This window comes from Odocoileus virginianus, chromosome 26, assembly GCF_023699985.2.
Source record: "Odocoileus virginianus isolate 20LAN1187 ecotype Illinois chromosome 26, Ovbor_1.2, whole genome shotgun sequence".
NCBI lineage: Eukaryota > Metazoa > Chordata > Mammalia > Artiodactyla > Cervidae > Odocoileus > Odocoileus virginianus.
Genome location: NC_069699.1, coordinates 10,355,200 through 10,379,179, shown reverse-complemented (window position 1 = coordinate 10,379,179; position 23,980 = coordinate 10,355,200). Strand labels below are relative to the sequence as shown.

The 23,980-nt window shown below is 42.9% G+C and overlaps 1 protein-coding gene across 2 annotated transcripts in view; it reads left to right on the top strand.

Annotated features, from left to right (window-relative positions):
- The first annotated feature begins 1,744 nt into the window (after window positions 1-1,744).
- The window catches only part of SCN11A (sodium voltage-gated channel alpha subunit 11), an 85,303-nt gene continuing 63,067 nt past the window's right edge, over window positions 1,745-23,980 (top strand). The window contains exons 1-8 of one of the 2 annotated variants that reach the window (XM_070455438.1): window positions 1,745-1,858; window positions 2,185-2,319; window positions 10,231-10,504; window positions 13,471-13,589; window positions 14,558-14,659; window positions 17,048-17,176; window positions 18,793-18,896; window positions 23,186-23,356. In XM_070455438.1, the coding sequence (XP_070311539.1) occupies window positions 10,238-10,504; window positions 13,471-13,589; window positions 14,558-14,659; window positions 17,048-17,176; window positions 18,793-18,896; window positions 23,186-23,356 (892 nt within the window). In that variant the 5' untranslated portion in view covers window positions 1,745-1,858; window positions 2,185-2,319; window positions 10,231-10,237. Of the gene's footprint in view, window positions 1,859-2,184; window positions 2,320-10,230; window positions 10,505-13,470; window positions 13,590-14,557; window positions 14,660-17,047; window positions 17,177-18,792; window positions 18,897-23,185; window positions 23,357-23,980 lie in introns of those variants that run through there. The other variant, XM_020899709.2, reaches the window with a different exon arrangement.

The window sequence follows — 23,980 nt, the reverse complement described above, 5'->3', positions numbered from 1 at the left end:
TACAAGTTCCTGTTCAAGTTTGGCAATATTGAAGTAGTGTTCAAGGCCATGCAAAGCATCCCTTCATCTCAGCCTCCCCCTCAGCTATCCCCGTGGAACCACTTGAGATTCTCTACACAGTCTTGTCCTTCCAGGATGGTGTGACCTGGCTTATGCTTTTCCCGAAAAGCCCATCCTCACTTTCGCTACAAATTGAGTTCTTACTCATTTTCTGAGCTTCTGTACAAATCCCACCTCTTCTTGGAAGCCTTCCCAGAATGAGTTGCTCTCTGTTCTATGCTTTGAAGGCCTTTGTTTGCATCTTGCTTGCCGACCCTTGTTGTTCCCTTTCTTGTTTTGTAGTTCTTTGGACACATTTCTCTCTCATAAAGAGAGTGCAGACTGCCCACATCTCATTATAGTATTAACAAGTACTCTGAAATAGTGGAGGTTCAATGTCATCTTTGTAAAATCAGCAGATGGGAGGCATGGTTGCTGCTAAAGCAGGTGCACCATACTTGACCACTGATGCTGAAGCAGATCACCTTATCAGATGGTGGGACTGAAACTGGCAAGGTCTTGCTGCCTACTAGCACTTGAGGGAGCTGACGCTGCTATATGGTTCAAGGTATGCAAATGTGAGCTCCTGCATTGGCATCTCCTGTTACAAGGAAGCATGGGATCTCAACCACTGGACCGTCTCTCTGCTCAATTTTTCAAATGCATGTTTGTCTTCCCTAAGTTCCCCACGGGGAAGGTGAGTCTGGGGGAAGTCCTGAATGCAAGCCCCATGCTGCTTGGGCAGCCTGTGTTTGTGTAGTACTCTTAGTCAATTAAGTCCTTACCCCTGGAATAGTTTTCACTTCCTTGAAGATGGAGCTAGAAAGATTCTTTGAAACTTCAGAGTGGGAAGTCTGAATCTGACTTAATAGCTTAGGAAAATAATATTTGCAAAGAGTTTATATTAAAAAGGCCAGGGCCTCTTAAGATAATGGATTTAAAGGCCTGCTTTACCTCCTCAAACGCACACATTTCTATCCATGTAAAAAATGCTCTTTAACTCTGAGCGCTTCTCTTATTCTTTGATCTTCTCTTACTCTGAGAGTCACCCTAAAGTCAGAGAAGGATTTAAAATGGTCATATACACTATGCCAGGCCTGGTGCTAATCTCATCCCACATGTGCAATTTCATCCTCTCCATGGGGCCTAGGTGTTGAGGCAGTAGGGGGAGAAAAACAACAAGGCCTGTTCTCTCTTAAATTAAGATACTTATATCTAATGTTTGCAAAGTGTCTTCACAGATACAATCACATTTGTTTCCTAAGGCTAAGAAGATTCAGAAGATTATCCCATTTTATAGGGAGAAAATAAGGACTCAGAGCAACTGAGTGATCTGTCCAATATCACACAGCTTTGAATAGTAGAGCCTAGTTCTTCTGACTAGAATTCAGTGCCCCTTCTGGCAGGACGAAAAATCTGCCTGTGATTCCAATCCAACATTCCTTTAAACAACTGCTTCCTACCTCCTGCTTCCTTATAAACACTCATATTGTGTCCTTAACCTCAGCTGGCTCTCAGCTGGCCTCTGTGAGGTAACAATGGCTGAAAATAGCTTACGGTATGACACTGCCCAGCAGGATTTCGTTTTCCCCCAAGAATTATCAAAACAGAAGCCGACATGGGAGAGTTTGAGTTTGGTGACAGGTCCACTGTGGAGTTGCTTTGGTGGCCAAGGGGTCTTCTTGGTGTCTCTTATGATAAATACATAAGGAAGCATGTATTTTCACAGTTCTGAACCCCAGTGTGGATGGCACAAGAGAAGATAAAGTCGGAGGAGCTGAATGGGTGCCCTGTGAACAGTTTCACATTGTGGACCTTGGTAGGTTCTGGGGGATGAGACCTTATGGCCCCAAGTTAGTTGACCTGCAAGCTAAGCTGCATGCAGAAACAGCATGGCTTTTCAGATAGAGTTTTCTGTATTTGCTCATCCACTTGGATGAGGCCAAAGGAAAAAAAAACAACCTGTTTCTTTATTGATGATGCTTTCTGCAGAGTTAGATTAAGCACTGATTAAAGGCAGATGCTTCCAAAGTATAAATGTAAGTATCATCTCAGTCACTTCTCCGGTTACAGGGTTTCCTACACGATTCTTTAAAATCACTTTGGCTCACTTCCCATTTGCCTTCTTTTATGCTCTCCACCCAGCTTTGGAGCCGCCCCTCCCAGAAGGGCTTCAACTGCCAGGAGCAGGAGCTTGGACTCTGTGAGAGACTTGCTCTGTGGAGAGCTTCAAGAGGTGCCACGGGAGCTGCTGCCTGGAGCTACCTTACCAGGAGGAAGGTAAGTCTTCTGGGCTGGAAGCAGCCCTGTTCTTCTGTCCTTTCAAGGCTGGACCTACCACTGTGGAACTTGCTGTTTTTTTCATCAGGGTCTTTTGTAACATTTTCCTGCTCAAATCAGAGGCAGAGACCAGGTGCCAGGATACCTGGCTTAGGAAATAGGGTCCATCAGGTGATTCTCCTCCTTTCAAATGCTCAGAGAGGGCATGGGGATAGGAGATGGTCAGCTGGCTGGCCTGGTAGATGCTTGCAACCCTGGACTTTGGGTCAGAAACGGGGCTTTTCTAGAAACAATGTGTTCAAGTCTTGGTCTCCCTCTGAGGCTATGGTGCAAATCCTCCAAACACTTTCTGAATTCCCTGTGTCCAGTTAACTTAATCAGAAATTGATATACATGAGGGTGTTTTTGGTTTTTTTTTTAGAAAAGCTAGCACCTAGCTTGGGATTGGCTTTGGACGGAGATCAAATTGTGTTAAAGTCTACATATTCGCTTTCTTTCTGATTTTCTTATGGGATCTATGAAGGAGGAAGAGTATGTATATATTCTTATAACCCACCTTAATGAATATGACTTATGCATCACCAAAGTTGGAACTTGTTATGGGGACCACCACCCAAAATGGATGAAAGGGCATCCTGTAGAGTATAGTCACCATTGGACTCTCTGGCTTGGGTGAGTGGGAGGGTGTCATGGTGGGACCCGTGGGATGCCTGTGGGAGTGACATGTGAATGGTAGCAGTGAGGCTGATGTTCAGGAAAGAACGTCACACACAGTGAGGGTGCCATCCACCCAGCCCAGCCCAGATGGAAGCTGTGTGGCTTTTTCCTCCTGACTTCCTTCTATCACCTTCTTGGAATGTCTTAGCTTAAGTATGACAAAGTGGGCGGGTAGGTGAAATTGCATGAATTGAGATTCTCCAGCACTTACCGGATCATAGGCAAGTATTTCCATTTCTCTAAGCCCTGTTTTCTTTTGTAAAATGTGGATAATATAATAATATCTACCCTGTAGCTTTCTTGGGAAATTATGAGAGATAATCCATTTAAAGTGTTTGACAGTGCTTAGCCCGTGGCTCAGACTCTGATTAACCTCAGGGTGGACTTTTGGCATTTTAGATTGTGTGGACCAGATCCATGCCAAAAGGTTCTGGTTGTACAGCTGCAATCCTTTTGTGACTTCCTGTCACTGGTTGGGGAAAAGTGTGAGGGTCAAGCTCCTAGAGAAAACTAGCGAGAAACACTAGTCAAAGGAAGATGTAAGGTTAAAATCTCTGTCTCTTAAAGAGAGGGATTCAAATGAATTCCAGATGAATATTTCCTTTCAGAAATCCCCCAAGGATAATATTTATCTCATTAGATCGCTCTGAGGATTAAATGAGATAATAATTTTGCCTGGAACAAGATAGACATCATTAAATGACATCTATCATTGTGAAAATGTTTGAAATGTCATGTTAATTGAAAAATTCACAGGGTGAAATGGCATATGTATCTCAGTGAGTGCTGTGTAAATATATCCACAAGAAGACTACAGAAGAAAAATCCCCCCAAATATTAAAACTTGCATGTGGTCAGTAGCTTTGGTTTGTGAGTGATCATTTCCTTGTTTTCTAAATTTTATTTAATGGATGATTCTATCAGCCCAAGCCCTGGCAGGAAACAGATGGCACATTCAAACTAGGCATTTTGAGGATATTTTATTGAAGAGACATTTTATAAAAGTTCAGGCAGAGTTACAGTAACAGAAACAAGTTAGAGTGCTCTTCTCAGATGTGTTGAGAGTGGGGTGATGTTATATTCCACATCTGAAGGGGAAGGGGAATGTGCTATAGAACCAGAAGTGAAGCTGTGGATATAACCAGAAGGGAAGCTGACAGGAACTGTGCCACATGCCACCATCAGGGAGAGAGTTGGGAAAGAAATCCCTGACCCCATTCTCCACTGTTCTCTGGGTCTCTTGCCAGTGCCTCCCATTGGCCAAGCTCAACCAGAAGTCAGAGTTCAAGGGACCCCAGTGAGGGGGGTCCATATAGATCAGCTCCTGGGCATTGAGTAGGGTGGGAAAGGTTGGGGAGAGATCTGTAGAGCAAACTAAGATGGCCAGCACAGTAAGATTATGCAGCTGTTGTAATTATAGGTAATATCATAAACAAGAAAGAAAAGCCTTTGCTAGCACCTGTGGTGCTATCACACCACACTCTCCTGACTTCTAGCCTTCGTAACCGTGCCCGCCTCTGGGCTCCCAAAGCCCCTGGTGCTTCCTCTAGTACAGCAGCACTCGTGTGGCTTCATCCTTCGTGCTTGACTCACTTGATTCCCCACGCCACTGTAAGACCCTGGAGGCTTGTAAGACCCAGCACATGAGTGAACGAACGACTGGCATTCAGATCTAAATTACTCTATAAGCTACAGATTTGAATTAAGGTCTGCAGCTACTTAACAGAGAGTGGATTCCTGATGAATTTAGTGTCTCTGCTTAAGGAAGTGTCTCTGCTTAAGGCCTTAGCCTTCCTTCCTAGGTGAGTGTTTGTTTTCTGTCTATTTGGTGGGAATGGGCCCGTGAGCCTGTTGAGCCCAGAAAGGCCCTCAGAGGCCCTGACAAACGGCTCCCCTCACTGGCTAGTCTAGCCTGTCACCTGATGGGAGTCTAGCAGAGCATTCTCACGGGCCTCCCAGTCTCCAGGATTGCCCTGTGTCAAATCATAACTCACATGGTCTCCTGGTTTAGGACTGCTTCCTTTCTGACTCTAGGAGATTTAGAGCCTGTCTTTATACCTGATACTTTGACTCTCTATTTTGAATTAGAGAATGTTTTGAGCCCTTGAAGGATTTTTACAATCTTTTTTCAATCCTGTGAAAGTCGCATACATGCATATAGCTCAAATAGCTCCAGAGGAGGAAATGTTGGGAAGGATAGAGCATGAAAAATGAAATGTTTTCACCTTAACCTATATATATAGCCTACTTTTAACCATTTCAGTTTTTCAGTCTTCTGGTCGTTGTCTCACTTAACTCTAAATAATTCTCTTATATTTCTGTTTCTTGATTTATCAAGTTTAAGTAAAAATTATTGAATTGTGCCTGTGTGTGACAAAGGATCTAACTCCTAACAGTAATCCTTCTGCCTTTCTCATGATTTCTTCCAGTTTTTGTCCCCTATATTTCTAATTTGGTTTTGCACTTAATTACCTGTGTAATTTTAAGAGATAGACTTGTACTGCTTGATGCGTTGACCTTCCATAGAATGTCTTCATTCTCTTAAGTGTTTAGGATGAGGAAATTGGTGACTCTGAGCTTCCTTTCATCTTTTCTCTCCAACTTCAGCTTACAACAGTATTTTATAACATTTATAAAATTTTGAAGTCTATTCTGTAATTATAATTAATTTCCTTTATGTATCAGTTGATTGTTAAAAATAAAAAACTAATATATAACCTTCATGATATAATGATTTTTGTAGCTACTAGTCTCTAAAACCAAGTACTGTATTTGGACCCTTAAAGAAGGGGGTGGACTCTGATATCACTGACCTTCTGCTGCATGACGGAGAATGTTCTAAGTGTCAGGTCACATGGACTCTCTTTTTTTCCCTATGCTTATAATCTGTTGGCTGCTCAGATCATTTAGTTGGCCTCATGTGTAAAACATGACTTTTTGAAGAACATTTTATTTTCATGAAATTTCTAATTATCTTTCTTTTCTTACTTATTAATAAGCCAGTTTCTTAATCATATATTTTTGTTAGAATTTACTTTATTCTTGAAGACTTTTTCTTATGGCGCTCTGATTTCTAATTCTCCCTGGATAAAGACCACTGAGGTGCAGATATCCTGGAATAGTTTTATTGCACTCTTGGGTTGGGTACAGTATATCTTGGAGCCCGTGCATCCTCCATTTTTTGATTCTCTTTTTGTTGTTTGGGAGCATATACTCAATTTTTTTGGTAACGAATTATTTAATGTTAGAAAAATTTGCCTCCACACTTGAGTATTAATGAGTCTTATGAAAGAATTGCACTTAGCTAATTTAATTCTTTGTGGGCTCCCCTGGTGGCTCAGATGGTAAAGAATCTGCCTGCAATGCAGGAGAACCGGGTTTGATCCCCGGGTCAGGAAGATCCTCTGGAGAAGGAAATGGCAAGCCACTCCAGTATTATTGCCTGGAGAATCCCGTGGACAGAGGAGCCTGAAGGGCTGCAGTCCACAGGGTCACAAAGAATTGAACACTACTGAGCAACTAACACACACACAAATTAATTCTTTAATGAATTTTCCATGCAACGAAATTATTTTCTGTACAGAAATTTTCAGAATTAAATTGAATATTTGAATATTTCCAAATTTTATCATTTATGCTTTGTGCCATATTGATTTTATTAATTCATTACCTTAATTAATTTTGCGTGTGCAACCTCTGTTTCCACAGTCCAGTCTTCCTGAGTCTGCTTCTGTTGAAGAGTATTTGATTCTTCCATTAATTTTTTTCAGTTAATAAGAAAATTTGACTGCATGTGGTTTTATTTAATCAGATTTGAGTTGATAATTTTTATAAAATATTCTTTTTTCCTGGATCAATTTTTGTGATGTTCAGTGTTACCTTTTTTTTTCTTCTTTAGACAGTTTATTTTAATTGTTGTTATTTAAAAGAAGAATGCCAAAATAATTGTGGCTTAAGATTTGAATCTAAAACTTGTTTTGAACAGCTCTTGAATACATGTCATTATATCCAGGTTATTACCCAAAGCTCATGAGAAATTCTTGGAGAAGGAAATGGCAACCCACTCCAGTATTCTTGCCTAGAGAATCCTGTGGACAGAGGAGCCTGGTGGTCTGCTGTCCATAGGGTCGCACAGAGTCAGACACGACTGAAGCGACTTAGCAGCAGCAGCAGTGGCATGAGAAATTATCCTCTATAGATGCAAATGCTAATTTATACCTATTTATTATTGTTGTAATCAGAAAATTCTTCTGATTACATTTTCCCTAATGGTTTCATACTCCCCCCAACTCACCACTGTGTTACCTTTAAGATGTGGTTCTTTAGTTATTACATCATCTGTAGTAAATTTTGATGTGTGTAGTTTCAGGGGGTTGTCAGTTTTGTTTGTGTTACTTATTTTTATTAAGTCTCTTTTCCTCAAGAACCCAAGCAAGATACCTCAGGGTCAGAACAGCAGGGTCAGAGTGTCCATTTTCTTTTTTAATAGTCTCATTATCACGTCAAGAGCCCTCCACTGTATTTCTTGCTGCAACTTAGCATAAAGTCTAGTTTTTGCCATCAAGGGTCTTACCTGGCTCATCCATTTTATAGGGTCAGCTAACATTCATATGCTATTTATGGCAAAGAACTTTATGCTTGTCTTAAATGTCTTTTATGAGCTCTAGAGCCAAATTCAGTAGAGTATCATTATATGCTTACTTCATTTATATAAATTCAACTATACACGTTTATGAGAGAGAAGTGAGGGGAGAAATAGAAGGGGAGAGGAATGGAGGGAAGGAGAGAGGAGAGAGAGTAATTTAAATAGTGTAGCCATTTCCATCATCTGGGCACATCTATTAGGAGCTTGACCCTGAATGAGTGGAGGACAGAATCCACTGAATCTATGGTCCCGGTTTGGTTTCTTTTGACATACAGCTCACACATTGTGAATATTACATTACCCTTAGTGTGTTTAAAGATACATTTATGTTGCCTTTTTTATGACTCTTAAACACAATCCAGCTACTTTCTTCACTGAAGAAAGAGTGACTGGTTCTGGCACTGGAAGAAAACTGGCAGTATTGAATTTGTTGACAAATGAATTGAGATGTCTCTTCAATATGGTACCTCCCTAAGGGATTTTCAAGGGAAATTTTGACCATGTTTTTAGGTTCTTTTTTTTTTTTAATGTGCTGTTTTCAGAACCTAACGTGTATAAGCTGTGATTTCTTTGTACTGAAGTGCTTCTTGATTCTCTCTGCTTGCAAGTCCCATCGGTAGCTTCAACTCCATGTGTTTTATTTTTTTAGTTCTACCAGTTTATTGCTACCAACCCATCTCCCTCCACCCTCGTGCACACATGGTCAGTCATGTAACCCCATGGACTGCAGCCCGCCAGGCTCCTCTGCCCATGGACTTTTCCAGGCAAGAGTACTGGAGTGGGTTGCCATTTCCTTCTCCAACTCCATGTGTTTTAAACTGAATCTGTTCACCCATAGCTTTCTCCTTCCCTAGTGCCCTCTATGTGAATGAGTGGCACTGTTGACCCACTTGCTCAAGCCAGGAGCCTTGGCTCCTTCCTGTCCCTCAATCCAGCTGTTTCTTAAATGACTCTCAAATCCATCTACTCCATTAGGTCATCCTCAGTGGTTTTGACCTGTTGCAGCAGTTTCTAAGCTCACTTCTCCTCTTCTAGCCTTCTCAACTCCTTCATCCCCTTGTTCCAAATCTATCCATTCTCACCAGTGGGAGGGATATTAAAAAATGATAGTGTTACTCCTTTGTAATAATAATAACTCAAATGTTAGCACTTCCCCACTACCCTCAGGGTGAAGTTCATGATCTTTACTAAGTATTATAGGCCCCCACAAGCTCTCTGATGCTGACTGACCATCATGCTCCACAAAAATCTCCGTTCTGGGCAGATAAGATCTGTTGATGGATAATGTTCTTTTTCTACCAAGTGTCTTTGTTCATGCTCTTTCCTCTCCCTGCAACACTCCGATGTCCCTTATTTTCTTCTCTGACACTTGCATCTCCTTCAGGTCTCAACTAAGACATTAAAGCTTTGGTAACCCATCCCTGATTCTGCAAAGCTGCTTAGTTACTCATCCTCTATTTCTTCCTTAGAGTAGCATTTGTCTTACTCTGGTATAATTTCATGTCTTTTATCTGCCTTCTCCACTATAGCAGGGCAGGATAACTGTAGTGTCTGGAGGAGCAACGGGTTTTTTTTCACCATTAGTACCTAGCACTGTGCCTGGAACAGGCACTGAACACATGGTTGTTGAATGAAGACACCAGTGCTATATTGATTCCCCATTGTAATTCCCTGGAGGGGTGTGAGACTTAGTCCTAGATTGTCATTCAGTAAATTAGAAAGGAAGAGGATGCTTGATATGGAGAATAAATGCTTTCAACTGAAACACTGGTTTTTTTTTTTTTTCTTTTTCCCTGAGTCTAGTTTTAAGCCTGAAGCTGTGGAGAAAGTCCTTGTAGAAAGTGCTATCAGGGGTGAGGGCTGGGAGAGCTATTATCCCATGATAGAGTGACCCTATCGGCTTTGGCAAGCCCTTTTTGCTTTCTTGAAGTCTTGCTTCTGCCTGGTCTGGATCTCAGAAGTAAAGGAGCTGGCATAGGATCATAGATGATAGTATAAATGTTCATGCCCATGTTTATGGCTCTTTTGTTTCCATCCCATCACGTTTTAAGAACTTTGCTGACCAAAGGTGAAGAAAGACTCATGAACTTATAGTTTTGATTTTACAACCCCAAGTTATGGCCCATTTAATTCCCTATTCCTTCCTCTCCTGTTCACATTGTGACCACTTGTCTACCATTAGTAGGTCCTATTTCAGTAGTTCAGCTGGTTTAGTCTTCTTGTCTTGCTTGGTGCTCAGTTTTACAGACTGAGTTTCTTCTGCTCATTGGTCTTTAACTCAGGTTCCCACCTGTTCCCAGGTCCTTCAGGAATGATGTTCTGCTTTGGTCTCACCTATGCCCCAAATTCTTGCTAAATCCACAATTATGGTCAACTTTTCTGAATTTACCCACAGCTGATGAGCTCCCAGGTCCCCCCATCTCAGTCTCAACTCTGTAGACTCCATGGTTTTATCCATGGAAATTGGAATCTCAGGGCAGAAATTAGAGTATAATTTCTACCTCCCAGATCTCTCTGAAAATCTATTTATTGCTTGTCTCTATCCCGAGGGTGAAGATGGATGACAGGTGCTACCCAGTGATCTTTCCAGATGGGAGGAATTTCCGCCCCTTCACTCCTGATACTTTGGCTGCAATCAAGAAGCGGATCGCCATCCAAAAGGAGAAAAAGAAGTCCAAAGACCAGAAAGCAGCAGAACCCAAGCCTCGACCTCAACTCGACCTAAAGGTCTCCAGAAAGTTGCCCATGCTTTATGGTGACATTCCCCGTGACCTGATAGCAAAGCCCCTAGAAGACTTGGACCCATTCTACAGCAATCATGAGGTACCTCTATGGGAAGATGGGAGTGTTCTAACCACAAAGTATAACTGGCATTGCAAGGATCTCCAAATATTGATCTTGGGCTATAAAGGAGCCAGACCCCACTTCTCCTTTGCTGTCACCCTTTCTTTGATTTCATAGTCCTAAGAATGGCTTTCAGTACTAATTTTCTCTATATAATAATGCATATCTTGGAGAAGATAAGGACTAGGAGCAGTAGAAGGGTAAAATGGTGTCAATGGTGTCAGGAAAGAGCACTGGACTAGCAGTCAGAAAGGTTGAGTACAGACCATTTCAAGTGCTTGAATTTATAAGTTTGGGTAAATCATTACACTAATTATCATTTTTCTAATCAGTAAAATGAGAACAATGCCTGCTTTCCCTTTATTATAGTATAGACATGTGATGAAGGCACTTTATAAACTGTAAAGCATTATGCTGATATGAAGTATTAATACCACTGTCCATGAATGTCTGTTACAGCAACTAGAGTTTACCCTGAGAAGGCTTTTTAGGTTATTAAATGAGATTTATGAAGGTCAAAGCCCCAAACCAACACTTGACACATAAGAGGAGCTCAATAAAGTTTAAGAATATTGTAATCAAGTGGGCACATGCAGATTATATGTAAACTCCTCGCCAATACATGATAGTCTTGCTGTTTTATCTATCTAGATGTAGGGAAATTCTAATAAGTTTCCCAAAGAGGTTCCTGAATGAGGAAGTGTGAGCTCAGGCTCTTCTGATGGCTGGTTGAAAACCCAGGGCAATGAGGAAAGTCCTCTATAAGCCATCCCCTTTCAGGAAAGACTCAGAAGACTTTGCCATCATCATTTCACTGCGTGATCTAGCAGAGAATGGAAAACCTACTTTGCCAGACTGAAGACAGGGAGGAAGGAAGCTGAGGAGTTTGGGGCGAGTCCTGGAAAATATGGCATGCTGAGGGCATCCTTTGTGGGCACCCATGAGAAACTGACTTCTCCAAAGGAAGATTGCCTGGTTTGTATGTCCTTGAACTGAGCAGACTTGGGATTACCAGGCCAAATGAGGACTGTGTGATGGAGGAAAGTGGGGTATGAGTGGGAAGAACAAGAAACGAGAAAGTAGGTGAAGGAACAAAAACACTTCAATATCTCTCCTTCTCCTAGTGCCCCAGAATTCCAGGGGCTCCTTAGAAGCAGAGTCATTGGAGATAAGTTAACTCCAGGAGGCCTCCTCCTGCCTCAAGGCTGGGTAGGGGACCCAGAAGGTAGGCAGCAGCTTGGTGTGTTATGGAGTGTCCTGGGAGGACAGACTCTGTTCTAGCTGGGGTGGATGTTCTAGGACCATCTCTTCTAAATCTGGGTCCTCCCTTTAAATCAGGAGACTTAATACTTGTTCAGAGCTCTTACACTCACAACCTCACATGCCAGTGCTCTCAGCACTCCTGTGAGCTATGGGTGGTGTCATTAGCACTTCATCTTACAGATGAGGAAACAAAGCCTTGATGGGGAAGTGGTTTACACCGGGTCAAGCAGCCAGTTAGTGGTGGAGCTGGGACTCCAACCCAAGGGTTCTGTCACTTCTTATCCTTCAAAGCTTCCATTTTTGAAAGAGAAAAGGGTGGAGATGTGTCAGCAAGCAGACAGGAAATACGTATGTTTTAAATCATTAAAACCTTGGCAAGTGTAGTTAAATACACCATTAGTTGAAATATTTAAAGCAGTCAGAGGAGACATTAATAAAATATCAAGATCAAAGGGCACAGAAATAGAGCCATATCATGCCACCTATTAATCTGGGTGACCCACCTCAGGGAGAGGTTTACTCTCTGCCCTAAAATCATCTTTCTGTCCAAAAGAAGTACACAGAATCCCCAAAGTGAGTCTTAGACTCCTGGGCTCATAGCTTTCAAGGAATCCTGTAGCCCATTTCATTTTGTTATGGAGGAAACAGAAAACGTCCTAGTCCACGTTTTCCCTGCTGCCAGATGGCCAGCAGACCAATAAGTTTCACAGCTCAGTGAAGGAAGTTGATGCTTGGCAGTGGCTGAAGTTCTGGTACCTCAACCAAGGTGGCAGCTAACCCACTGTCTCTGTGCCTGGATGACAAGACCTATCTTCCCTGTCTGAGAACATGCTGAATTACATGTGAAGGAGTACTTTCCACAAGTCTGAAAAGAGCAGTGACATGGGAGACAGGACTAACCCTAGTTGTGTGAAGACTTTTATAACTAGCAGCTTTGGGAACCCATAAGGGGACAGCAGATGATTGTTATATGGAAAGGGGATGGTTTGAAGGTTGATGTTAGAAGCCTGTGAGTCATTGGTTTTGTCCAGAGGTAGCTGCATGCCCAGAGCCCAGGAAGAGATGCAAGGAGGAAGCAGGTGTTTTTCAGCAGGGCCCAACTGGACACTTTGGGTGAGAAGTGCACCATTTGGTGGGTCTTTCCTGGATTTGGCATCCCTGGTTATACCCATGACAAGGCAGCAGAGACTCCAGTGAATGTTCAGTTCTACTTCCATCTCTTCAAGTTCTCTTCTAATTCTCATCTCCATAAATAGTACAATACAAAGGGTTTTATTTGACCCAGTTATTACTCTTTATCTCTTTTTTCTTTGTTTTCAGGGTCCATGCACTTCATTTCTGTGGCCTCCAGAGTATGTCACTGGATGAAAAGTCCATAGCTCAACAGTTATTTTAGGTGTGAGGACTGACTTTCAACAGATCAGAGTCTTGGGGCTCTGAGAGAGACCCAAGCCACATGGGTGGGGGTTATCTATTGGCTTCCAAAGTGACAGTGTAAGCTGCTGAGAAAGTACCTCTGGCTTCAGAAGGTAACTCTCCAATCAGAAGCTGCTGTCTTAATATGACAAGCCATACCTCAACTTATGGTTCCACTGAATTTTCTCTAAGATGAACTCATGATAAATACTGTTTTGTCACTGCATGTAATTGCTGTTGTGTGGTTTTTTGCTTTTTTTTGGCAGACATTTATGGTGTTGAACAAAAAGAGAACAATCTACCGCTTCAGTGCCAAACGTGCCTTGTTCATTTTGGGGCCTTTCAATTCAGTCAGAAGTTTGGCCATTAGAATCTCAGTCCATTCATATCCTTTTGTTGCTTCTTTTACTAAGTCCAGGTCATGGGAAGCGTGTACAGACTCCAGGGGTTCATGTGTCTGTTGAGTGGAAACAACCCATTCTTTCAACAAATACTGGCTGAATGGCCCCACTGCATGACAGGCAGGGCTGTGCTGGGGCTGGCCCCTGTCTGGGACCCTGAGGCCTCGGAGGAGACAAGAGGCTCAGCTGGGTTTTGGAGGCATCAAGAATGGCCTCCTGAAGAAAGGAACATCTAAGCTGAGACCCAAGTAAAGGTTATAAACTGGCAACCTCTGCACCGAGTTTAGCTGATAAATGAGTTGTGGCAGAACTACAGTGTTTAAAGCTTTTCTGGAAACACTTTCTAGTGTTAAAAGTCCAGATTTACAGGGGATGAGAAGAAACCTGGAAGTTTCAGATGGGAGGTGGGGGAGATGTGAAAAAGACAGGTGTGGGTTGGTAGACATAATGAAATACTCAGGAAAACGGGAAGGAATATCTATTTAAGTTGGGTTCCCCAGAAGCAGAGCCTGAGACGGGATTCTTAATTAAGTGATTTAGTGGAGAAGTGCTGTCTGGAAAAGGAAAAAGGGAAACATCATGGAGCAAAAGAAGGAGCCAAACAAGGACAGGGCCTTGGTTGAGCCCACATCAGGCATCAGCCTGAGCCCACAGGGATCTTCAGAGCATGGATTGTATCACAGAGCTGCCCCACCTGAAAGCCACAGGGCGAGTTTTTGCAAGTCTGTGGGTCAGATGTGTGGCAAGGGCATGTAGCCTTGCAGGGTGAGAGGCTGCCATTCGAGGACAGTTCTTCAAGAAAGGGGGCGGCTGTGGTTGTTCCAGTCAACACTCACAAAAGACAGATGCTTCTGCAGAAAAGGGGCCCTCCAGGGACCCCGGCAGCCTCTACTACAGTAACTAAATGACACGGGCCATCCTGCAGTGTACCTGCCTTAACAGCCCTGCTCACACTGTTCAGCATGTTCATCATCTGTACTGTCGTCATCAACTGCGTGTTCATGGCCTTAGCTCATCAGAAGAGCAGCATTAACGTGAGTGTTGAAAATGCTGAGTAAGTATTTTTCCTGCACACATTTATCCTATGTTTTTAAGCAAATAGACCTTAAAGAATCATGATTACATCAGAGTTTGGCTATGGAGAGAAGAAAAAGTCACCCACAGTCCCAAACCCCCAACACCAATGCTGGCAGAATCAGTTTCATTTGGAAACTTTCTCAGAATAGAATCTTTACTAGCTGGACATCCATGGCCCTGACTGGATGCCCTAACTATGGTTGAATTGACAGTGACACACCCAAGTGGGCCCGATTTGCCTGGAGGGTTGAAGTCTCCCTATCATGCAGAACTTGAGCGCTGCCTGCTGGTGGGCATAGTTCTCCTCCACTGCAGATGTCATTTTGGTCTGTGTGTCCCACCATTGGCCAGGCTTCTGCTAGAAAAGAGAGAATGGTAGGGTGAGAGGTGGAAGGCCAGATGGCTAGACAGAGATTGCAGTCAGAGGTGGCTGTCTCATTTGTTTGAGATCTGGATGAAGACTTGCAGAATCCCACACATCTGCAATTACAGCCTTTTTTAAAAAAGACCCATAATCTTTATAAATTATACCTGAGTTTAAAAGATGGCATCTCAGGGCACACAGTAATTCCTCTTCTGTGTTTATTTGTCACCTGAAAGGTGAGCAGTTTAGGAAAAAGCTGAAGCGGGAAGTAGCTCTTTCCCAAGGCAGCCTCATGAACATTTCTGCTCTTGTAATTAGCTGCTTTAGGATTTTTCAAGTTCCCAAGACCTTAGTTCTTTAGCTTTGAAGGCTAACAGTGACTAGATATTCTACCAGAAAAAGTCCACTTCTTTTAATCTGAACCAGCAGATTGTTTGAATGAATTGTTTCTGTCCCAGATGTGGGGCCAGTATGTGTGTGTGTGCACACCAACCAAGCACTTTTTATTGGGATTATAACAAGAGAAATAGGGTATTATATTTTGGAGGAGGAGGAAGGGGAAGAAGGGAAATAAATTAGAAGACAACATGGTGAAGGACTAAAGGAATAAAATGGAAATAGTTTTTTTTTAAATTGTGATAAAATACACATTACCACTAATTTGCTATTTTAATCACTTTTAGGTGTACAGATCTGTGGTATTAAGTACATTTGCACAGTTGTGCAACTATTACCACTCTCTGTCTCCACAGCTATTTTTCATCTTGCGAAACTGAAACTGTACTCGTTAAATAATAACTCCTCATTCTGCCTTCCCCTCCAGTTCCCTGTTAATCACCACTATACTTCATGTCTCTATGTATTTGATTACTCTAGGTGTTTCATATAAAGGAATCATTTAACCTTTGTCTTCTTAAACTAGTTCATCTCCCTTAGTATAACCTCAGGGTTCATCCATATTGTTGCATGTGACAGGATTTCTTTCCTTTTCAAGACTCAGTGATATTTTATAGTATGTATGTACCACATTTTATTAATTTGTTCATCTGTCAGTGAACATTTGGGTTGCTTCTACCTCTTGGCTATTGTGAATACTGCTGCTGTTAACACGGGTATGCAAGTATCTCTTCAAGACTCTGCTTTCAGTTATTTTGTATATTTACCTAGAAGTGGGATTGCCAAATCATATGGTAATTCTATTTTTAATCTTTCTGAAGGTTCTTCATGCTAAATATTTTCCATGGTGGTTTCACTGTTTTATAATCCCACCACTAGTGCACAAGAATTTTAATCTTGCCACATCCTCACCCACTTTCTATTTTTTTTAAAAAGTAGCTATTCTAATGAGTATGAGTGATATCTCATTGCGGTTTTGATTTGCATTTCTCTGATGATTAGTGATATTGAACATCTTTTCATAGGCTGGTAGGCAATTGGTATATAATCTTGGAAGAAATGTTCATTCAAGTCATTTGGCCATTTTAAAGTTGGATTATTTAATTTTTTGTTGTTGAATTTGTAGGAGTTCTTTATATATTCCAAATATTAACCTCTCATCAGATATATGATTTGCAAATATTACCTTCTAGGACTCCTATAGTTTCAGGTCTTACATTTAGTTTTAATCCACTCTGAGTTAATTTTTGTACATGTTGTAAAGGTCCAACTTCATTCTTTTAAATGTGGATATCTAGCTTTCTCAATACCATTTGTTGAAAAGACTGTCCATGTTGGCTGAAATTTTTCTCAAGAAAATGGCTATGAAGCTAATGATTTAAAAGCAGCTTTGCAACTTTATCCATGGGCCTGTTTATCAGAAATCCCAAATATCAGAACTTGCTTAAGGACCTTACCTTTCTGAACCCTTGATTTGCTAAGACCGTAATGTTAAATGTCACATTAAAATGGAATCAAACCTCATGAAGGTCGGATCAGATAGAGGGATTCTCTGTGTTTCACATCGCTTATCATATTTCTTCTTCTGGATGATTTGCTTTGTAGGTATGTCTTCACTGGGATTTATTTATTTGAAGCATTAGTTAAAATATTGGCAAGAGGTTTTATTCTGGATGAGTTTTCTTTCCTGCGAGACCCGTGGAACTGGCTGGACTCCATTGTCATTGCAACAGCGTAAGAATGTTAAGATTTTTGCAGAAGAGACTGGGGTGGGAGAGAAGCCCTTTGGCTTCCATCCGGGTTCTGTGTGGATCCACATGAGTGGCTGAGTACAGCCAAATAAAACCTAGGGCTCTTGAGTGCAGTTTTGGTTGGCACTGAACTGCACATGTAGCCAGCTGGCCAGAGGACTTCACACACACAAATCCACTTCATCCTTTCTGTCTCTTTCTTTTCCCCAACCAGGGACTGAATCCAGGCCATGGCAGTGAGAGTGCTGAGTCCTAACCACTGGCCTGCCAGGGAATCCCCCACAAATCCATTTCTGGTCAAACACTCATGGTCTTACTTTTTCAGCCATTTACTCACCAAACACTGACCTGTTATGGGGCCAGGCTCTGTGGGCCCAGGGTTGTGATAATGAAAAAATATCATGCATGGTTCTCACTCTGTTGAAGTTCACAGTTCAGAGGGGAAGAGAAGCATTTGTGAATGTGCTTAGTCACTTAGTCGTGTCCTACTCTTTGCAACCCCATCGACTATAGTAGCCCGCCAGGCTCCTTTGTCCATGGGATTCTCCAGGCAAGAATACTGGAGTGGGTAGCCTTTCCCTTCTTTGGGGGATCTTCCTGACCCAGGGATCAAACCCAGGTCTCCTGCATTGCAGGTGGATTCTTTATCATCTGAGCCAGCAGGGAAGCCCAGTGAAGCATTTAATGTCCATTAAAACCTGCTACAGTTAGTGCTAGCATAGGATGCTATGCATGATTATGGTCTTCAGAAGATGGAGGAGAAACAAAGGGGTCTAGAACATCTTTGTCTACTGAAAGGTCAAGGAGTTTCTGTCATGTTTCCTTCTAGAAGTGTTATTATTTTGGCTCTTGTGTTTAAGTTTATGGTCCATTTTGAGTTAGTTGTTGTATATAGCATGAGTGAGGGCTGAAGTTCTTTCTGAAGGAAAGGACATCAATTTGGCATCTGAATGATGAGCAAAATAAAAAGCAAGAAAAACAATGGCCCATTGCCAGCACAGTAATGATAAACCCAACCTTATTTAATTGGTGCCAGCCATTGTCTTAAATACTTTGCATATATTTTTGTTTAATATTCATAAAAGCCATTTGAGGTAAGTACTAGTAATTTCAGAGTTTTACATTTCAAGGTCAATAGTCAGATGTTATTGAGAGGTGGTGTAGTGCAATGGTGAGGAATACGGGCTCTGGAGCCAGACCGCCTAGGTTCCTTCTGGACTTGGCCACATGGTTGAGACCTTAGGAAAGTGTACTGGGGCCTGGAACTTGGTAGCAAGTCAATAAATGTTTAAGTTTTTTTCTGTTATCCATGAATGTGGCCACAACTGCAATGACTATTTCAAGGAATCCCCAACTATGTCCAAATATAAAGATCAGCTGAGAATAGTCTCCTGTGCAATCTATGGTCCCTGGGTCCACAGCAATAGAGAGTGAGTGACATTGCCAGGTCCTGAGATGATGGCGGGGCTGGAAGGGGAGGCTGCAGATTTCATGCTGGTGGACAGAACCCAGGCTGTAATCACTTGTGACTTTTGTGGAGATGTGTAGGACAGATACATGACTGAGCAAGCCTGGACTTTCCTGTGCTTTGTCTTATAGATTTGTATCATTTTCTCCATATATCAATGACAGCAGCCTCAGTCTGTCATCCCTGCGTACCTTCCGAGTATTCAGAGCTTTGAAAGCAATTTCAGTAGTTTCAGGTAAGTCACTCTAACTCTCAACATTGACTCTTAGCAGAAGAGAATAGTTAAAATTTCTCAATATGTCATGTAAACCACAAACTAACAGACAGTGCTCTTTATTCATTTATTTGATCATTCAGCAAACACGTATTGAGCCCCTGATATGCACTGTGCTACCTGCCTGGAATATATCAGTGAGCAAACAGACAAAGGTCCCTGCCTTCATGGAGTTTACATTCTAGGTGGGGGATTGGGAGATGGACTTAAGCGATAACTATAATAAATAAGTAAATTAAATGACATGCTTTTTCATGAACAAATGAAATGGAAAAGTATGTAACATGATGGCTCTTGGAAGCCATGGGGTTCAAGGAAGCAGGTTGCAGTTTTCAGTGGGGTGGTCAGTATAGGTGTCAATGGGAAAGGTGAGATGTGAGCAGATGTGAAGCTGGTGAGGAAGTTTCACAAGCAGACATATGGGAAAGAGTATCCAGAGCCTAAGGGAGCAGCCGGTCCACAGACCAAGGAATATGAAAGATGTGGATGGGGCTGGAGAAGACAGAGTGAGGGACTAGGAGGGGGAGGAAGGACCACAGAGGTGAAGGGGAAGCACCTAAGTCCCAGGAAGTCTTGGGCTTTCCTCTGAGAGAAATGGGAGCCATGCAAGGGCTTTGAGCAGAGGAGTCCCGTGACCTGACTCAGGCCGTAGAAGGATTACTCTGGCTGTTGTGTGGGAATAGAACTCAAGGGGAGCAAAGGTAGAAGCAGGAAGACCAGCAGGTGGCATGTTGGTTACCATGAATGCATGCTGCTCAGATCCCTTGCTGCAGGGAGCGCAGTTGATGAACGGTCCCAGCTACCCCCTCTCTGGATTCACTACTGCATTCATGTTCATGCTAAGATCATGCTTTCCCTGCATCTGGGGAGCATTAGTGCAGGCCCACCCCTGAAAGGTATGGGACTTCTCTAAGGGGGACTTTGGCTCAGGGGCTTCTCAGCAACCAGGGTGAGACTATCTCCCATATGCACTGCAGTCTGAAGCCTTTCCTATCTATCCTGCTTTCTTCTTGCTCTCCTTTTCCAGATGTCAGACCTGGGTCACAGTCTGAAGCTCTCTCTGCCCTCCACTCTCTCCCTTCAGACTATTCCTCATAGGCATTTCCCCCGCAAATCTCCTGTAATCTGGTCTGAGTGTCTACTTCTCAGAGGGCCCAAATTGACACGTGGGGCCACTGCCATAATCCAAGCAAGAAGCAGTGGTGCCCTCAGATCAGGCAGTAGAAGAGGAGCGGGTAAATGGTGGTCAGATTCTGTATGAATTTAAAGATAGAGACAACGGGACTTTCTGACAGGTTGATTGTATACAAAGGAATCATTTAACCTTTGTCTTCTTAAACTAGTTCATCTCCCTTAGTATAACCTCAGGGTTATATACAAAAGAGGGGTCAAGGATGAGGCAAGTTTTTTGTTTGAGTGACTGGAAAGATGGAATCATCTCTGAATGAGAAAAGGAAGACTGAGAGAAGCAGGCCTCGGGGGTCAGATTGGGGTTAGCTTCAGACAGATTCTGTTTGAGCTGGCTATGCGACATCCAAGTCAGAGTTATCAAGTAGGCAATTAGAAATACAAACTGAAGTTCAGGGCTGCAGATATCATTTCAGAGATTATAAGACTATAGATGACATTTAGAGCCATGAAGTCTGATGAGGTTACGAAGAAAATGAGCATAGATGAAAAGTAGAAGAGGATGCAGGACTGAGACCCACGAGGCCCTGAGACCCTAAAGGGGGGGGGCCGGTGAGAGGGAAAACCGGCAGCGGAGATGAGTGGGGGCCGCCAGTGAAGTAGGAAGGAGAGAAGAGGGGTCTCCTGGAAGCCAGACAAGCTCTGTGGTCAGGGTGAGGCCCAGGCTGGGTTGTGACGATGGATTCCAGTTGATCAAAAACGAGGTGATTGTGGCACAGTCCTTTCTTCTTCCCCTGTCCTCTACAAAAAAGTATTAAAAGTTATTCTCTCTCTGGACTCCTTCCCTCCTTCCCTTCTTCTAGTCTCTTTTATCAGAACTCCAGGCAATTTGCATCTTTTTCATACAGAGGTAGTGGACTGTTTTTGGAAACTCCAGAGAAACAACTGCAGAGTGATACAGAAACGGACAGAGGGTGCTTTACTAGAACTTGTCTCTCTTCCTTCTTTCTCTTCCTCTTTTGCAAGGTGGACCTTGGTTTCCCAGGTGGATTTGGGGGTTTCTGCCTGAGCCGAGCCCCTCATATTTCATGTGGATAAAATATAAATATACGTTCAGGCAGTCACTTAGCAACTTTTGTGTTTCCTTCTTCATCTCTGAGCAGGTAAACACACTCCATTTTGACTCATGAACTGCGTGAGATCCCTGGATACTTTTTGTTTTTTAATTTAAATTGTTTTAATTGGAAGATAATTACTTTACAATATTGTGATGGTTTTTGCCATACATGAACAAGAATTGGCCAAAGGTATACATGTACCCCTCCATTCTGAACCCCTCTCCCACACCCCTCCCCACCCCATCTCTCCAGTTTTTCCCAGAGCACTGGCCTTGGGTGCCCCACTTCATGCACTGAACTTGCACTGGTCATCTATTTTACATATGGTGCGTGCATGCTCAGTCATTTCTGACTCGTTGAGACCCCCTGGGCCATAGCCCGCTGTGCTTCTCTGTCCATGGGATTTTCCAGGCAAGAATACTGGAGTGGATTGCCATTCCCTTCTCCGGGAATCTTCCTGATCCAGGGATGGAACCTGTGTTCTCTGGTGTCTCCTGCACTGGCAGGCAGATTCTTTACCACTGAGCCATGATGGTAACTTTACATATGGTAATGTATATGTTTCAATACTATTCTCTCAAATCATCCCACCCTACCTTCTTCCACTGAGTCCAGTGCTTTTTTTGGAATGAAGAGTATAAGATACAATCTTTTATGGGGCTATGTAAAAATAATTCTGGACTCACAACTACCTTTCATCTGAATCATCTTGCTTTGAGGAAGACACCAGCCTCTTGTTATAGATAAAAAAATCAAGCATAGATGAGGTTAGAGTATTTTCATGTTTGGTGCCCTGGACCGTGCAGGGAAAGCATGATCTTGGCATGAACATGAGTGCAGTAGTGAAGCCAGTGAATGTCCCAGCTTGGCCTAAAGTCTCCTTCTCATGTGGCATCACCCTTGGTGGGGAGGTCATCGCGGTGGGCTTGGCCTCCCATCAGATGCTGCTTTGTGCTCTCAAGCCTACCATTCATGGTTTATGCTGATCAGCTGTAGCTTGGTCACTCAGTGTCATCCCAGACATTATAGATGTCATCTACCAATTTCTTTCTCCAGAGAGCAGAACCTATTGAGAGCAGAGCCTGTGACTCAGTGTTGTGCTGGGACTGACTTGTTCTCATTTCCCAGCAGACTGTCTGTTTCCAGCTGTGTGTCCAGGGATGTCATGTTGGTAGCTTGAAAGCAGCTGCAGGAGAGGGGTGTATGGAGGGAGAGAGAAGAGGGGTCTACACTCTGGAATTTAGCAAACCAGGACCTTTGTAAATGCTGTAGAGGAGGACTTTCCCTGTGTCCTCCCCTCTCTGCAGAAAGCTGGTTTTTAAACAGTTAATGACATACTACAGGACTGTGTCCTTTTTATTTTGTAACTTTGGCAGCCAAACACTGTATCATAGACCTTGAGGGTGCTTGGTAAATATTTCTTGAATGAATTTTAAAAAGCCCTGATTATAAGTAGTAATCTGAGTTTTTTTTCCTAAGACATCTTCATTATTGGGGTCCAGACAGAGCTTCCTCTTCCAGCTTTCTGTGCAACGCGCCCCCGCCCCACCCCGCAATTTAGCTGTATCTCAGGGCACCTTCTTTATGTTACTGTAGGTAGTAGCTACCACATGTTAAATACAGCGTCAGTTCCTCACTTCGGCCTTAATGTTGCCTGTGGCCCCCAGTCAGGGAGGTGACTGCACAGCTGTCATCAAGTTATGTCTTATGTCTCTGTGGCAAGTTTCTGCTCAGAGTTCTCTCACTTGCCCTTCAGAGAAACCCTGTGGCATCTATAGGGCGGGATAAAGAGGCCAAGTCCTAGACCAGTGGATGGCTCTGATGGCAAATAGCTTCTAAGGTACAGAGTGGGAACTAGAACTTTCACCTTCAGAATCCCAGGTCAGGCCAGTTTTCAGTGCCAGCCCACAATCAGACAACTTTTGAAGCCTTACTGTTCCTTGCCTGTGTCTTAAGCGTGTGTGTGAGTGGGGGTCTTCTCCCCACACCTGTTTTCTTCCTCAGGTTTGAAGGTCATTGTTGGGGCCTTGCTGCACTCTGTGAAGAAGCTTGTCGATGTGATGATCTTGACTCTCTTTTGCCTCAGCATCTTCGCCCTGGTAGGTCAGCAGCTCTTCAGGGGAAATCTGAGATTCAAATGTGTCAGTAACTCCTGTGGAAAGGATAACTATCAAGGTAAACGCCCCACCGTTCACTTCTTGGTTTGTGCATGGTTTCTTTTTATTTATCCTCACTCATACTATCTATCTGTCTGTGTTATGAGTGTCTTAGGAGCATTGGATAACTTGTTCCTTTAGGATTCTCATGTAGGCAGGTGAATTTCTTAGAGAACTGCCTCCTTCTCTGGGTTTTCATGGAGAAGGAAAAGCCTGAAGTTGCACATCTATAACAGTGGTGTCAGCTTTCATATCTGCCCACTTCCTTGTCACATTTTACAGATGTCTTCAGAGTGCTTGGCTTTGGTCAAAGGGGACCAGCAACTTCCCACTACTTGCCTCCCTCTACCCAAGTATTTTCTTCAGTGATGTTGCTCCTTTTATGTTGCACCCTCTCCACTCTGAGGCCAACCCTATATCAATTTCACATGTCCTGAATTTCATGTGGCCATACTTTCTCCATGTCTCTCTTGGTTTTTGAGCTTCTCATGGCTGACCTTGTGTCCAGCTTCTCCCAAGCATGGTCTCTGGTTCAGTTCTATGTACTGAGAAGCAAAGTGTCTATCATGTCACTGCTTCCTCCTCTTATTTCTCCTTCCTCCCCCTTCTCCCTTTTCTTTTCTTGCATCATCCTGAGGGCTTA